Below are 16,364 nucleotides of genomic sequence, written 5' to 3' on the forward strand. Positions count from 1 at the left end.
CGGCTGACAGGATGCGGCCGGGGCTGGGCGAGGCGGCGGGCAGGCGGCATGGCCCCCCCCGGGGGCCGAGGCGGAGGCGGCGGCGTTGGGGTCGGGATCCCGAGGGTCCGGTTGTGGGGCGGCGTCGGGGCTCCCTAAGGAGGCGCCGAAGGGCTGGGCGGCGGGGCGTCGTTCGCGGGTGGGGAGCAGCGGCCGCCGTCTGCTCTGCATGTGCAGCCTCTCGCTGTGCCTGACCTACGCCTGCTACAGCCTCATGGCCGGGGGGGCCCCCCTCGAGCCCCAGGGACCCCCGCCCGCCTCCGGCCCACGCAGCCCGGCCCCGCCTCGCCCCTCCGCCGCCAGCCCCGGCCCCGACCCCTCGCCCGCCCCCAGCGGGGAGCCCCCCAGGCAGCCCGGCCCCGGGACCCCCAGCCCTTCCCCGCCTCCCGAGGCCACGCCGGGGAGCCCCTCGGAGGAGCCCGGGGAGAAGCGTCTGCCGCAGGCGCTGATCGTGGGCGTCAAGAAGGGCGGCACCCGCGCCCTCCTCGAGGCCCTCCGCGCCCATCCCGACGTCCGCGCCGTCGGCACCGAGCCCCACTTCTTCGACCGCCACTTCCACCGGGGCCTCGCCTGGTACAGGTCTGTATTCCGCCGGGGAAGGAGGACGGGACAGAAAGGGAGCGGGAGGGAGGCAGGGAGGGAAGGAGGCGGAGGCCAAGGGTCCCGGGAGAGACCTGGAAGGGCCCCCGAGCGAGGGCCAAGCAAGCCAGCCCTGGGCCACTCCGGCCTGGTCCCAGGCGGGACTCCAGCCCTCCCCGGCTCCCTCCGTCTGAGGCGGACCCCTCGAGCCAGGAGAAGAGGTAGGGAGGGCAGCCCGGGAAGGGGCCCCGGCGCCCCTCTCGGCTCTCCCTTCTTCTCCCTGGACGGCGCTCCTCCCGCGGCGGGGCTGGGCTCCCTCGGGGCTCCTGCGCTGCCAAGTTTCGGTCTTGGCTGAGGCTCCCAGGGGAAAGGCAGCCACGGATCTGGAGGGGCTTCTGGAGCAGAGGGCTGCATGTCCTGAGCGGGGCTGTGTAGGTGTTGTGGGTGTGTTTTCCCTGTGGGCATTCCTCCCTCCCTCCCTCCCTTCCTTCCCCGAGCGGTTCCCCTCAGGAGTCTGGAGGGAGCCCTCCGTCCATCCGCCCCCCAGCCTCCTCCCGATTTCAGGGCAGAGAGAGACCCCCGAAGGAGTTCTGGGGAAGGCGAGGCACTTGGAACGGGGACGTCGGGGGAGGAGCGGGGTCCCATCAGATCCCGCTCCAGGTTTCCAAGATCCAGAGGCGTTGGAGTAATAAGCAATTCATTGGGAGGCATCTGTTCATCTCAGGCGAACTGGCAACAGCTTCCAACCAAGCCACGGTTGTTCCTTTGCCTCCGTGGATGCGGCCCCAGAAGTCAGCCCCAGAACCTGCCCCATTCCCAGCCCCAGAGGCTGGCGAAACCATGGCTACAAAAAACTATTGTTTGTGAATGGTCAGAATCCAGTTTAATTTAAGGTTGCAGAAGCAGAGTTGTGCAAGGAATGCGATTGCGCATATATGTGCAATGCCTGTGAATGCCTTGTGTCGGGATGCCCATTGGTCATGGATGTGTAGGGGCATAGCTGCCCATTTGCCATCCTTATTCAGTTGGGCAGCATTGCCATTCTTCAGCACAAGAGTTGCATAGCACAACAAAGGAACAACTCTGCATTATGCAACCCCAAAGTAAATTGGGGGGGGGGTCTCAGCCATATTGGTTTAACAGTGTTGTATGGTCCCCTCACTTTGCCTTCACAAAGGCAGGACATGGATATATTTGCTACCTGTTCCCAATGGGGCCTCTGCTTCCATCCCAGCAAAATGGCTGTGGCCGGCGCATCCCCGAATCCATACAGATGCCAACAGCAGGAGCCCCGGCCCCACCCTTTGCCTTGTGCCCCACCTGCAGGGCTGCTTGCAAAAGCTCCGGAGGGATCATGGCCCACCTTCCCTTGACCTCCACTGCTGGCTGCCAACCTCTCCCTACTTCCATGCCCCCCCCCCCCCAACCAGCTGGCATTGCCAACCACTGGACAGTCTGCTGGGGATGGCCAGCCAAAGAAGGTTTCCTCTCAGCCCCAGATAAAAGTGATCAGGCAGGCACTGGTGGCGCAATGCCTGCTCCATTTATTGCCCAGTTCTGCCCCAAGTAATAATGGCATCACTGGATGCCTTTTCCTACTCACTGCAACAAGCATGTAGCTTCCCAAAAAAGCAAGACTTAGGGACCTGGGGATGTTTAGTCTGGAGAAGAGAAGGTTAAGAGGTGATATGATAGCCCTGTTTAAATACTTGAAGGGATGTCATATTGAGGAGGGAGCAAGCTTGTTTTCTGCTGCTCCAGTGAACAGGACCCAGAACAATGGATGCAAGCTGCAGGAAAAGAGATTCCAGCTCAACATTAGGAGGAACTTCCTGAGAGTAAGGGCTGTTCAACAGAGGAACACACTCCTTCCTCAGAGTGTAATGGAGTCTCCTGCCTTAGAGGTCTTTAAGCAGAGGCTGGATGGCCATCTGTTGGAGGTGCTTTGACTGAGAGTTCCTGCATGGCAGAATGGGGTTGGACTGGATGGCCTTTGCAGTCTCTTCCAACTCTATGATTCTGTGATTCAAGACTTTTCGGGGAGCCCCTTTGGTCCTCATAACTCCAGCTTGAGGCTAGACTTATCCTTATGCAGAAACTGTTGACGTCTTTGGCCCACATGGGTCTGGATTGCTCTCATGTCTGGTATTGTCGAATTGGAAAGGTCACTCAGTGGTTGTTTGGCTCAACCCCAGCGCAGGAATCAACAGTGAAAGCACCCATGGCAGGTGGACATCCAGCCTCTGTGAAAATGGTTTCCTTCAGCCTGGGCAGTTCTCGCACTTGAACCTCACTTTAACTGCCATGGCTGTGCCCTATGGGATCCTGGGACCTGTAGTTTGCCAGAGGGCTCTCAGTGTTTCTATGCCACAACAGGTTCCAGGGTCTCATGGGATGCAGCCAGGCAGCTGAAGTGAGTGGGATCAAAGTGCCATAATGGCTGGCCACTGAGCGCTCTGCTGTCCCAAGGCTTTGGCCTCCTCCATCCGTACCTTCAGTCCAGAGTCCCTTCCCACCTTGCAGTCTTAAAGAGCTCTGTCAGCTGGAGGGCTGGGGCTGTTGCTTTGCTTGTGCTGTTGGCTATAAAATGTACGCAGAATCATTCCAAGCTCATGTGTACGTGTGACTCTGTGTGCGTGTGCTTGTGTGTGGACTGTATTTAATGGCTTGCATGCTCAGAATTTGTGATGCCGGCGCTGGCTTCTGGAGCGTTGTCCGTTTTGTTGGCGTGTCTTCCCTCATTCCCTTTGGAGATTGCTCCGATGCTGGTGAAAGAGGGGGAAAGTGAATGGGGAAGTTGCTCAGAGTTGCCTCCAGGGTGAGCACATGAATTAACCAGAGATCTTGACTGTGTATGTATGTGTAGGAGGAAATTCTAACCTGTTCAGCAGCGAAATAATAAATAGGCCACCGACTTGGCTGCCTACGCAGCTTCCTGCTTGCTCAAAGTCCAAATTGTTCCTGGCTGGTGAAGCGGCTTCTGAGCATTTCTCATGGGTGCCGGGATGATGATGCTGATGCTGGGGACTGGGCAGCCCCAGAAACAGGCATTTAGAAACAGCATGGCCAAAAGCCATTCCTCCCTCTGCAGAGAGAAAAGCCCCCCTCTTTGTGGCTGAGGAATAAATGGCAGCCCTTCAGAACTGGGCAGGCGCTAGAACTGCCTGGCCAGAGCTTTGTGAAGCTTAAAACTAATTCATTATAGAACTTGCTACAAATCCTATTTCCCTTCCCTCTCCAAATTATTAATTAGTGTGAATGTTAACAGTATTTCCAATAACTTGCTCTGTTACTTGTTACCTTTTTGTAACTTTCATAGTTCTTAGAAACAAGAATAATAACTTGCAACTGATGAGAAAGTGGCATCAAAATTGGAGGGAGTCCATTCAGAATGCCTCTAATACAGTAATAAATAACAACAAAAATGAGAAAATTGCTGCTTTTTACGCACTCAGACTAAGACAGTTCTTACTTGTTCCATTACTTTTGATGTGGCTTGTTTACTTTGAAAAAAGGAACGAAGGTTAGAGGTGGTATTTGCAACGCCTTCGATCCCAGGTTCACTGCCTTGGCATCATGTCCCATTGCCTTGCGCTTTCCACACACAGCAGTGATCATGCGTGATCCATCTTAGTGCCTAAAATGTTGCCACTGCTCAGTGCCTTGCTCTGTGTGCATTCCTGCCCAGGTAATTCATGATTCATTTGTTGACCGACTAATGTACTGATGGTATCATCCCAACAACATAGGAAGGCAGTGGGTCAGACTGCAAGACTGAGCCCATTTCCAGTTGCCAACTCTTAAAAGGTTTGTCCAAAGAGTCTCAGACATCTTTTGGCTTTGAGCATCCAGTGGTGCTGGGTTGCACATGTTGAGACGCTTCCTCTCAGTTGGGGGGAGGGGCTTTTAAATGGTCTGGGATGGTTCACTGGGTTTTTCAGCTCCTCCGGATCCTTGGGCCATCCCGCATTTTATGGCGAATGCATCTTCTGTGCTGTGTATCATTGACACTCTTCATGCCTCCTCAAAGGGCTATCGATTTTCTTGGCTCCTGTGGAGAGTTCTGTGTCACCGAAACAGAGTGGTTTTCAGGGGTGCTTCATACATTGTGGGTCTGTTGTGCTGATCCCACGCAAGGCTGCAAAAGAAAGAAAACAAGCAGCCTCCGAAAGCTCCCAAGGAAAATTTCAGGGCTTGGGTCTTGCAGATGTTTTCTGGTGGGACAAAAAGGGCTGGTCGACTGATGCTTAGACATGGGAGGGGTCTCAAATGTAATCTAATCCACCATCAACAGCATCCGATCCCACCCCCAGCCACTGCAGGAGATTCAGGCCCAGAACCCTGGTGGTTGGGAACTGCCACCCTTCCTTCCTTCCTTCCTTCCGATGGCATCTCCCACCCATCAAGGGAATGACCAAGCCCAGCCTTGCAAGGGCCTGTCGTGGAAGCCCACCAGTGCCTTAGAAGGTGGGAGAGGGCAATTGTGTGCTCCTCCAGATGTTGTTGGACTGTAACTCCCATTAGCCCTACTAGTCAACATAGTAAATGCTGGGAGCTGCAGTCTAGCAATGTCTATTTATTTTATTTATCTAGAGTATTTATACCCTGCTCTTCAGCCAAAAGGCTCTCAGAGCATCTTACAAATGATAACTTAAACATTTCCCTGGCCTCAGGGAAATGTCTGGAGGGACGCATGATCCCCACCCACATTTGAGACCATTCCTACTGCCCCCAAAAGAGCCGTGTGGACCTTGCCTCTCCTGGGGAAGGACATCCCTCCCATCTTGCCTGGTTTATGGATAGCCGGCCTGGAGGTCGTGCCAAGAGATGGACTGCCCAGTCAGGTTGTTGGATGGCTTGTTAGTCTGCCCTGGCATGTCTGTGCTTTTGCTCTCTGGCCTGCAATGCCTGCTTGTGACGGATTGCCAAGAGGGGCTTGGGGTCAAGGCGGGCGGCTCCACATGAAAATGCTGGGTCAGTGGGTGGCAGCCGGCAGAAAAGGTAAATCCATGCTAGGGGTTATTAGGAAACGGATTGAGAATAAAAGTGTCAGCATCGTTATGCTCATACACAAATCTGTGGCATGGCTGCACTTGAAATTCCTGTCAGAGAGGAGGGCGCAGAGCGAGAAAAGGGCCAGAAAAGGGCAGCCAAATCGAGACTGAAGCATTTCTCTCTCCCTCCCAGCTTTAGACTAGAACCTAATAGGGTCACTTACTGAGGCTGATTGGAGGGAGATCCGGAGGCAGGCAATGGCTCCAGCTCTGCGGGGGTTCAGGAAGGGAGCTTTAATGGCACCTCTCCTCGCTTCAAACTCTCCTGGTTGCATGGGAGCGGACGTGATTGCAGTCCAGGAGCTAAACCTTTTTCCCAACGTGATTTCAGCACCTGGAGAGATCCTGTGCATCCACAAGGGGATACAAGTGCAATATGCCTTCAAGCCATTCGTGAATTCTGGCAACCCTATCGTGGGGCTTTCTTTCCAACATTTGTTCAGAAGGGGTTTGCCTTTGTTTTAGTCCAAACAAACTGAAGATAGATTCGTGAAACTGGATCCATCGCCTAACCATTCCAAAGTGACCATTCCAAAGTGACCTGGAAATCTTCTTTAACATGTTCAGCCACTGTCACAAGATGCAATGATGGTTGCCAGTTTAGATATCAACTCATGCCAAAGAGAGGGGGGTGGGTTCCCCTCCTTCCCCCTCTTAATGTTCTGCAGAGGGAGGGACCGTTGGGAGCAGCCCTTCCCCTCCTCTGTCCTCCCCTCCTCAGGTGAACCCCTGAGGCTTCAGGCCTTTGATTCTCAGCAGACACACAAATTGGAGGCGCCTTGTACAGAGAAGGGATTGACTCTCTCCTTTGTGTTTCATGGCTGCTGCTTCTTCTCTCTCCTCGCTCTTGTTGTCATGGGGACTCCTTTTTTCCCCGAGTTATTATATTTTGTGCTTCAGCAGAAATCCTTATTGCTTTTGGGGCTGGGGAGGCTCGTGTGGGACCTTCTTTCTTTCCCCCAACTGCTTGTCTGGTGCGCTGGTAATTTCTTTCAAATGATTTTTGCTTGAAGTGGTTTCAGTGAATTGAGAAGGGTGTCTGGACATGAATGAACTGTGAGACTTTTAGCACCAAATCTTCAGGCAGAACGCATTATCAAACTTCCTCAAGCATTCACTCTGGATATTATAATTTTGCTGGCACTACATAAATAGGCAGCAGCCCACCATATATTACAATCTCCTTTGAAGCCTGCTTTTCTATCCTCTTTGTGATGCATTACTCAGAGTCCCCAACGACCCCTAAAGCTTCCTTGGCAATTTGTTCCACTACCCAGCCAACACCCCCAGTTCCAGCTTTCCTCCTGCGGTGCTCATCTATCATCGCCGCTGCTTCCTGGCTGAAGAGGAATGGGAACCCACTTTGCCCAGGAAGGTCCTTTGTCCATGGCCCTCGCCTAGTCATGGCCTTTCCCTGGTCTTCTTGCCCAGTTCCAACCATTCAGCCCTTGATGGGGAGGCTGCTGGTAGGCCTCCAGCCCCAGGGAAATCCTCTTTTTGTGTCCTGAAACTGGGAATCTTCCTGAAATGCTGCAACATTAGTGTGCCTGCAGTTACCAATATGGCCCATTTCACACCTCACCTGGCATGAAGGTACCTGCGCTCTCTCCCCCTCTCTCTGTAATATGTACACACACACACACACACACACACACACACTGCCACCATCCCAGGTGAGCCAGTTGGGTCGGGGGTTCAAAAGCTTGGTGAGATCCAGGAGATAGTTGTCTACCCATCCCCTTCCTTTAGCACAGGACAAATCAGCCCCTTACTCTCTCTGCCCCGTTTTCAGGGGGTTCCTGAAAGAGTTTAGGGTGGTGGCTGATCACGCCTTCCAAACCAACCTCGCAAGTGTAAAACTAGTAGCTTGGAATGAAGGAGCAAGTGGGGAGAAGATGGTGCTCCCTACGTATGGACCACCTTATTGAAGGCTCTTCCGCCCTACTTCCAGGCCCGCTTACTAGAGGTAGCTTTCCTTCCTCCACATGGGGCCATGGGCTCTCTTGTCTGTATCTTCTGGAATGGGACCTCTGAGCTTTCCTCCCTGTCCTCCCAGACCATTTAATCTACTCCTGGGAAGACCGCATGCCCCACTGTTGGGCCATTTCTCCTGCCTAGCACTGGCTCTCCTTGAACTGAAAGCAGACTTTCTGTTCCAGGCCAAAAAGAAAAGTCCAGCTTCTTCCATTGGAGATACCCACTGTCTTTTTGCACTGGGCACCTCTAAGCTATTTGTCTTTGAGGCTCCCACATCGGTCGGTCTCTGTGTGGAGTCCTCCATGGAGAGCCAAGCAGAGAGCCAGCATGTGATTTTCCCTCATTCCCTGACTTTGGGCTGCTTTGGGTATTCTGCCTTGAGCAGGAAACAGCTCTCTGGGGGACTAATGTGGATTTTGTACATTTTTATAGCCTAACTTAGTTGCAGTGCTGCAGAGGATTATCTCCGGAGCATCTTTGCAGCCCTTAGCTAAACTGGGGTCCTTCTGGCGCTGCTGGATCCCCCGTTTCCCTTTGGGCTTGCTTCCAGAAGCAGGTCACAATCCGAACATTGGTGCCGGGAGGGCCGAACTGTTTGTTCCTCTCTCTCTCTCTCTCTCTCTCTCTCTCTCACACACACACACACACCAATGTCCGGATCTTCCTCTGAGCGGCCCATGCGCTGGCTGGTTCCTTCATCTGGGGCCTTTTATTTCCATCTACAGTAGTTGTAAGCCTGGCAGTTCTCTTTATTTGCGTTTTTTATCTCAAAAGTGAAAGTGGGAGAAAGAGAAAACCCTTTAAAAGGAGGAAAGCATTGGAAAGCTGGAGAAAGCATGTGCTTTTAGAAAGACAGGGAGAGACTGAGAGAGAGAGAAGTGAGGGGAGACGTCAGAAATGGGTATTTTTGTAAATCTTCCAGTTGTCTCTCCCTGAGGAATATGCACCACTTTGGTAAATCATGTTGGAGAAGACTCTGCTCTTCCCCCCCTACTTCCTGCAGCCAGATATTAAATCCCTGCAAGCATCCTGGATGGATCATAAACCCCACGGCCCTTTATGGCTTCAGCGTTACAATTGCCAGTCACATTTTATGTAAATGCAAGCATTTACCCCAACAAACTCTCCTGTGAAGTATGCCAGCTTCTTCAAAGAATTTGTTTGGGATCATAAACAGGAGAAGAGTGTACCAAGAAGTCATGGCAGTTTACAGCTATGTTCAGGCTCTGCAATGTGTGTCTGTGGGATTGTGCAGTTGGGTTGTGCAGTTGGTGTGTCCTATGGCTGCAGAAACAGCATGAGGCAGGGAAGACTGTAAGAGACCAAGAGGATCCCAGCCCTGATTTCTGAATAATTCTCCAGAGTATCCCAGGCAGACCAGAGTCCTGGAGTGTGCTATAGTTCTTTGACCTGTGTGAGCCATTGCAGAGGATCCTGGGAACTGTAGTTTCAGGAAGGATTTCTCTGCTGCCATCCAGGGCAAGGGAACTGGGGCGCTCTCTGGCAAAAACTCCCTAGACGAAAAATCCCAGGATCCCTACGATGGATCAAACTGGCCTCATGGCGTTGTTTGAAGGATCACTCCAGAGGCCACAGACTGGTCTGCTGAGCGGAAATCACAGCAGCTATGGGACTGAGATGCTGAGCCTGGCATGGCTGCCAAAGTTGGCAGCTGACTGTGGCCTCCTGGGACAAACTAGGGAGGTCATGGAGACAGCCTGGCCGGGGGGGGGGGGTGGGGGGCTGGGGGGGGGTCCCAGGAATCCTGAGGGACTGAGGTCCCTGCTTAGCCAAACAGGATCATCACCTTGGAGCAAGTCACACTCTCTCAGCCCAAGAGCAATGGTGAACCTCCCTTGAGAAAATCTTGCCAGAGAACCCTGTTTTTAGAGATAAAATGGTATATAGCAGTTTGAGTGCTGGACTAAACTCCATTGGACCCAGGGTTAAATTTGCATTTGGCTGGGGGTGTTGCTGGCTGAGAATCCTCACTGCACCCTCAGCTCTGTGCCAGGCATGCTTTCCTCCAAGCAGTGTGTGTGTGTGTGTGTGTGTGTGTGTGTTGTGCCCTCTCCCCACCCCCTTCCAGGAGCAGCCCTGTGATTGATGAAGGAGGGTCTCTCACCCAGGAGACACCGGCCTGGGCATTGATCCGCCTCCCTTTCTGCATGCAAAGTCAGCAATGCTCTCCCCTCCTGGCTAATTCCCCATCTATTTATTTGGACTAAATGAATCCCAGCCTCTTCCAGGGTAGCTCAGCGGGTGCATTTAACACTCCTAAGCCACTTGGTTAGAGTTTTTCTCCTCTGCCTGGTGGAAGGCGCCTGCGGGGCTGGTGAGGGTGGCGAAGGGAGCGCATTCCGCCTCCTCAGGACTGTGGGCTGGCAGTGATTTTGGTAACTATTTGGAAAGGTCCTGAGCCCCTGTAGCCTGTGTTTTCCTTCCTCCATGTGTTTGGGCCTCCATGGGACCCTGTGCCAGCCAAATGGGAAGCAGTGGCCTCATCCTGCCCAGCCACCGAGGGAGCATGGGTGAGCTCTGAGCTTCCTTCCAGTCCCCCTGTAGCAGAGAGATCCCATCAGTTTCCTTCCCATTGGGCAGCCAGGGTGAGGTTTTGGGCAAGGGTCAGCCCCTCATGGCGAAGCAATGGTGGATTTGTGATCGCTAGGTGTCTCGTCTTACAAAGGGTGTTCCTTAGGAGCATGAAAGCAGATGCCTCAAATCCTGTATTTTTAGGTGTTAGTCAAACAGGCAGCCCCCAAATTGCACCCCAAATGTTGGAGTGGGGATGGGGGCAGTTGCATGTGAGCATTCTCTGCACTCCATAATGAGCCCTGCTTTGCCCTGTTTGGAATTCAAGACCTTGCCAGATCTCACTTGAAAGAGCCTGGGACCCTTCCAAGACTTGAGGTGGGTCTTAGGGAGACGTTCCTCACAGGTCCCAACTGATCCCAACTGTCCCTTTTGGGAATCTTGCAACCCTGGGGCTTCAACATGATTGGCCCTATAGCAGTGCCCACAAGATCAGTCCCAATAGGCAGGCAGCTGTTTTCAGATAGGTGTGTGTGTGTGTGTTTCTTTCAGTATTCAGCTTCATCCAGAGTAGGCCTTTTGCAAAGCTAATGGGTACTTGCCCACTGGAGATCCAACCATCTCACATTACCTTGGATTAAAACAGGGATAACTCATAACAATCCATTATTTGTTTGTCCAAATTGCTGTCCAAATCCATTTCCCCTCCATCTGTGGTGGGGCTCCAACTCATCTTGGAGGGGGCAACAGGGGAGTCGGAGACGTGGGAGGAGAAGGGTTCAGACCCCAAGGAGTCCTGGGGCTTTGCCCTCAAGAGCCCTGTCTCTCCCACCCACCCTGGCCTTTCTCCCCCTTTGCATCATGAGAGGCACTTCATGAATGGAGAGCTATTTTCCTTGCAACATTGCTGAGGCAGCCTCTTGTGGAAGTACTGAGGCATCCTATGGAAAGGCACAGCATAGGTTTGCCTGGTAGTTGAGGAAAGGTGGAAAGCTTTGCTGCTGCTGCCACTTCTATTACAGTGTGAATGTGCGCCTGCTGCACCTGTGCTTTGCAAGAGGCACCTTTGGGTGGGAAGGAAAGTTGTGGAGGAGTCCTTGATCCACCTGGCTGCTGTCCCTTTGCTGCCGACATAAAGGGATCCGTCGGAGGCTGTGGGCACGCTCCGCACACCGGCAGATCAAGAACAGCCAAGGTTCCTTGCTCAGCTCAAAATCCTTCTGGAACCTGAGCAAATCAAGGCACTGGGGAAAAACGCCTGGAGCCATAACTTTGTTGGCAGAGCAGCACGTCCGGTCACCGAACAGAGGCAGAGAGATCCAGCGAGTCACGGCGCTGCTAATTCCTATGCAAAAAGGGTTTTTATCTCTCTAAATGGTATTCTGCATCATTACTCATTGTAAGGAGGTGAGGGCTGGCTGTGTTTAACTGCTGAACTTTGCAACCTGAACTGAAAGCTTATTGGAGCTGCCGACGCCTCCGGCCCGATGCTGTACTGCTCCTAAGTGGTGCGCATGGTGTTCGAACACATGTCGGCGGCTGGGCCTCTATTAGGAGCTGGCTGGAACTCTGCGGCACAGACTGCGCAGCCCATGCAGGTCCCCCTTCCTTTCCTTTGGCCCAAGAGAGTCCCCCCATGTGTCTCCCTCCTGAGGAAAGGGGGACTTAGAGTTGGCCCCGGTTGAAAAGAGTGAAACAGAAGCCCTTAATATTAATGTTTGTAGCTTCAGTCCAATAACTAGTCCCAGCAAGAAGAGACCCAGGGATTTACCCCACTGCCCCCCCTTTCTTAACCTTTTCCAGTCTTTTGTCTCTCAGAAAGAGCCCCATGAAGGGAGGGCATGGGATCAGCAAGGCTGGGAACCCCAGACATCCATTGGGGCCTCCCCTCAGGCGCATGTGGCCCTTGCAAGATGGGCCCTCCTAGCCTGGCCCCTTTTGCCTCTCCCTCTTGCCTTGCCCACTCCGGCGGCTGCCTCTCTCTTTCTTTTTGGGCGCGCAGGCGGCCTCAGCTGAGTGGCACCGTTCTGAAACCCAACCACAAAGCGTACTGATTCCTCTTTGTTAACATGCATGAGACCTGCGCATTTTTATTGCTTGACTCCTTGGCGTTTAATGAATAACCTTGGTGTTACATTAATGCAAGTTTGTGTGTTGTAATTAATATTTGTGTTGCCATTGGAAATGGAGGGTCATAAATGGCAGCGCGTTGGAAGCGGCGGGAGGGCTTAATTGGCCGTGTGCAGCCCTGAAAGAGTCCAGCCATTAAATGCTCAGCGCCAGCGAGAGGAGGGGCCTGGCAGGTCCTTTGCCCACCAGGCTGGCAGGCGGCCTCTGGATGAAGGGGCAGACCAGGCCAGGACCTGTGGGGACGGAAATAGTTGGGGCACCACCCTAAAATCCTGAAGGGGAGTAAGAGTTCTTCAGGCAAGGAAGGGCAAGGCCATGCCAACAATGGAGGGGCAGGGAAGGGGGCAGCATCTTTTCCTCTCCTCAGCCCCTTCCAGAGTTTTCTTTTCAAGCAACCAAGGATCACAACACAGTCCAGGCTTTCTACAGGACATACACGCAGGATGTGCATGCAAAACTATTTGAAAAGATTCCTTTCATTCCCTAAGACACACACACACAGACGCAAACACTGCCTGCCGCCTTGTTCTGTATGTATGTAGTTGTGTAGTTACTGGGGATCCGCACCAAGCACAAGATTTGCTTTTGATCCCACTTAGCTGTTTTGGGAAAGGGCCCAGGGTTCCTTGGAGTGATCCATCAGCCATCTCCTCCTTGCACCCTGATCCTGAGACTCCCATTTACTACAATGGGAAAATTCAGAAATGGCTGCAACTGTTCCTTCTTGAAATAAGCAGCCTGGGAATCTTTCCAAAACAGCTGGTGCCATCTTCCAGAGAGATTGTTGCCAAGGATTTGTGCTTTGTTGTTCTGTGTCTTGGCTTTGACATTGGCTTTGACTCCTGGTGACTCTGCAAAATATGAGTCTCTGAAGTATGAGGGCCTCAGTTGAGCCATCTTGGTTTCTAGGGAGTTGTTCACACTTGATTTGTTCTTCTTGTTCCTGTTTTGTGTCATCAAGTCAGCTTTGACTTCTCCAACAGCCCACCTCTGGTCTTGCAAACTCAGGGCAGCCTTGACTGGGTCATTCCATCTGTAAGGCAGTCTTCTTCTTTTCCAGCTGCCTCCCAAGCATTATTCTGGTCTTCCACTCCATCCTGTGGTTTCATGAAGTTTCCAAAGTGCAATAGCTTGAGTTGGTCTCTGAGCCTCCCCTCCTCCTTTGCTTCCTCCTCCTCAACCTTTTCCTTCTTCTTTTTCAGTTTCACCATCTACCATTTGTTATCGACTGCAGTGTTTAACTATCAATGATTCAGATTCTGTCTAAGCATCTAGGAATCCATGTTGTATTGTTGGATAAAGTGGCATCTTCCCAATAGTGTCACTTGTGCTATTGTGATCCTAACTACAGCAATTTCATTCATTACTGTTATTATTTATGGGAGCTGCTTGTAACTCATTTTAACGGTTTTGTGGAAGAAAAGGAAACATCGTCTACCATGGAATTAATTAGCGCGCACACTACAAATAAACCTAGACATAATAATAATAAAGAAACGAAGCAAGCACAAAGCAGTATAAAATAACCATCCATGGCTCAGGTTGCATTAATGGTGGGGAAGATGAACTCCAAAGAGGACACACTTGAGAGCAGTGAGGCTTGAAAAGCCGGCGTGAGGCCAGAACAAGCTAAAGAGCGCTGGATTTCTAATCCCCCAGCAGTAATGGGGGTCATGGAGGCAGCCAAACAGGGGGGTCCTCAGGCTTCTGGGAGACAGAGATGGAGAGAAAGTAAGGGATGTAAGGGAAGGATTATTATGCGCCTGCAAGAGAGATGAGGGATTTGGGATTTCTTGTTTTCAGGTTCAGAGGGGAGGGGAGGGGGGCCAGGCATAGATCCACAGATCTGGAAAGGCTCTATCCAAATACCGCTCAGTTAAAACATCCCAGCAGCAGGGAGCTGTCCAGACCTTTTCAAAGAAGGAGATCTCATCACTTACCTCTCTGGTCAATGGGTTCCATTGCTGCACTGCTCTTACCATTAAGATGTTCCCAGTTGAAACCTACCCTCCTGTAAGATAAAACCGTGAGCCCTGGTCCTTGCTTAGGGCCACAGAGTGTGCAGGGAAGAGGGAGCCTTGATAAGATGGACTGGGACCCAGACAACCTCTTACAGCCCACAGGATGTCAAGCGCTGCCCCTTTGATCCTCCGGTTTCCCTGTGGCTTCTGCCTGTGCCCACAAATGCGCATGCAGGAGGCAGACCCCAAGCCATAGGGCTGCCAGAGTGAACACTGGAGGGGCTTCCATGCCTCCAATGGTTTGGGAAGATAGGGGGTTCTTGTAGGTATTGCCTGTCCTACAACCAGGGAACAAGCTGAGATTCCTTCTTCTGCACCAGCATGAAAGGGGCCATAGCTCCATCTAGTTTCCACTCAGGGATCCCTGGTGCCTCCTCAGCCCCAGAAGGCCTGCCAATGCCTGGGTCACTTCCTCTTTACAAAAAGATTTCTCCTAGAAATGTGGCAATGTACCACATGTACTAAATGTACCATACATCTGGCAGGTGACCTCATGAGGCAAACCTCCCCCCCCCCCCAAAAAAAATCCAAGGGCAGGTGACTTGGCATGAATGGTGTGACCAGGCTAGAACTAAGCCCAAGGGATCCAAGTTCAGGTTCACGGTGTGATCTTGAGCCAAGCACCTGAGGGGTTGGCATTCTGACCTTGCAAATCTAAAATGCATTGATGGGTCATCTGAATCTCAGCTGGAGAGTCAGTGTTGTGTAGTAGTTGCAGGTTCACAGGGTTGTTTTGAGAATCAAAAGGCTCCCATGCTCAGAAAAAGAAATAAGACCCTGCATTGTGTGTGTTTGTTGAAAGTGAGGTGAACATTGACCTAAATCCTGTTAGTTTTTCCAACCAGAGTAGACCCATTGAAGGTGAACTCATCACCTGACATTGGCTTGGCTTGTTATGCGTACTTGTGGTTTTATTGTCCCCCTTTTGACAAATCAATAAAACATATATGCACAGTCACACATCCTTCCTGGGGATAAAATCACCTGAACAAAAAAGCACATTAATCTCCTAACAGCTGGAGGACGACTTGTCTGGGCTCCAAGTGTCTTGCTTAAGAATCTAAGAATGACTTTGCCAGCTAAGACAACTTTGAAGATGCTTAACATTGTGCTGGCATCCATTTAGTCTTACTAATGAATTTTATGAAACACTTGCTGGAATCCTACTGGTGGCTTGGGGTTGTGAGCATGAATATTTTTTACATTTGTTGTGCCATGAGATGCCCAGCACCTCTCCCCATTGCTTCTTGCCCACAGGTTGCAAGGGATGCCATTATTCCTTCCTTTTAAAAGCCTTCACTTTGCACCGTAATGGTGCTGCGATTCACTGCAACTGCCATGGCCACATCCCACGGAATCCTGGGGTTTGGAGTTGAGGGAGAGGTACTTTGAATTGTCAGCCAGAAAGCTCCAGTGCTTCACCAAACTGCATTTCCCATGATTCCATAAGATGCGCCATGGCAGCAGAAACAGCGTTGCAACTGGGCATTGGGAGAGGCCTCTTTCTGCACAGATTGTACGCATTCAGGGCGGCACATTCTCCACCATGGTGCCCTTGCGAACACAGACTGAGAGGATATTATATTAGAAACACTCATAGTACATCTCCGTGCAGAAATTGGCTCAGTAAATTATTTTTATTGCCAGGGAGAACTGGCCAGGGGCCTGTTCACATTGAATAACTGTCACATAATGACTCCCCATCAGCTTCCATGGAAACATCCTGTGGAATCCTGGGAATTGCAGTTTAGGGAGGGGTCTTTTGAATCCTCAGTGGAGGTTGCTCCAGCAACCCCCCCAATTCTGTGGGATGATGGCGCCAGGGCCGGAGGAGTGGGATCCCACTGTAGAATAATAGATTCTTCTTCATGGTCTCTGCGAAGCACACAAATGGGTTATTCTGCACCTGCGCAGCATTTCCGGATGCTACTGGAATCTAAAGTCGAAGGCTTTCATCCATAGTTTTTTGTAGGTTTTTCGGGCTATGTGGCCATGTTCTAGAAATTTTCCTTCCTGACGTTTCACCAGCACC

At 51.9% G+C, this 16,364-nt stretch overlaps 1 protein-coding gene across 1 annotated transcript in view; it reads left to right on the forward strand.

Annotated features, from left to right (window-relative positions):
- The window catches only part of LOC121914356 (heparan sulfate glucosamine 3-O-sulfotransferase 2-like), a 98,970-nt gene that overhangs the window by 44,836 nt on the left and 37,770 nt on the right, over positions 1–16,364 (forward strand). Inside the window, exon 2 of the mRNA XM_042437726.1 lies at positions 11–618. Within this exon, the coding sequence (XP_042293660.1) occupies positions 11–618 (608 nt within the window). The remainder of the gene's footprint in view (positions 1–10; positions 619–16,364) is intronic.

Source organism: Sceloporus undulatus, chromosome 8 (assembly GCF_019175285.1).
Source record: "Sceloporus undulatus isolate JIND9_A2432 ecotype Alabama chromosome 8, SceUnd_v1.1, whole genome shotgun sequence".
NCBI lineage: Eukaryota > Metazoa > Chordata > Lepidosauria > Squamata > Phrynosomatidae > Sceloporus > Sceloporus undulatus.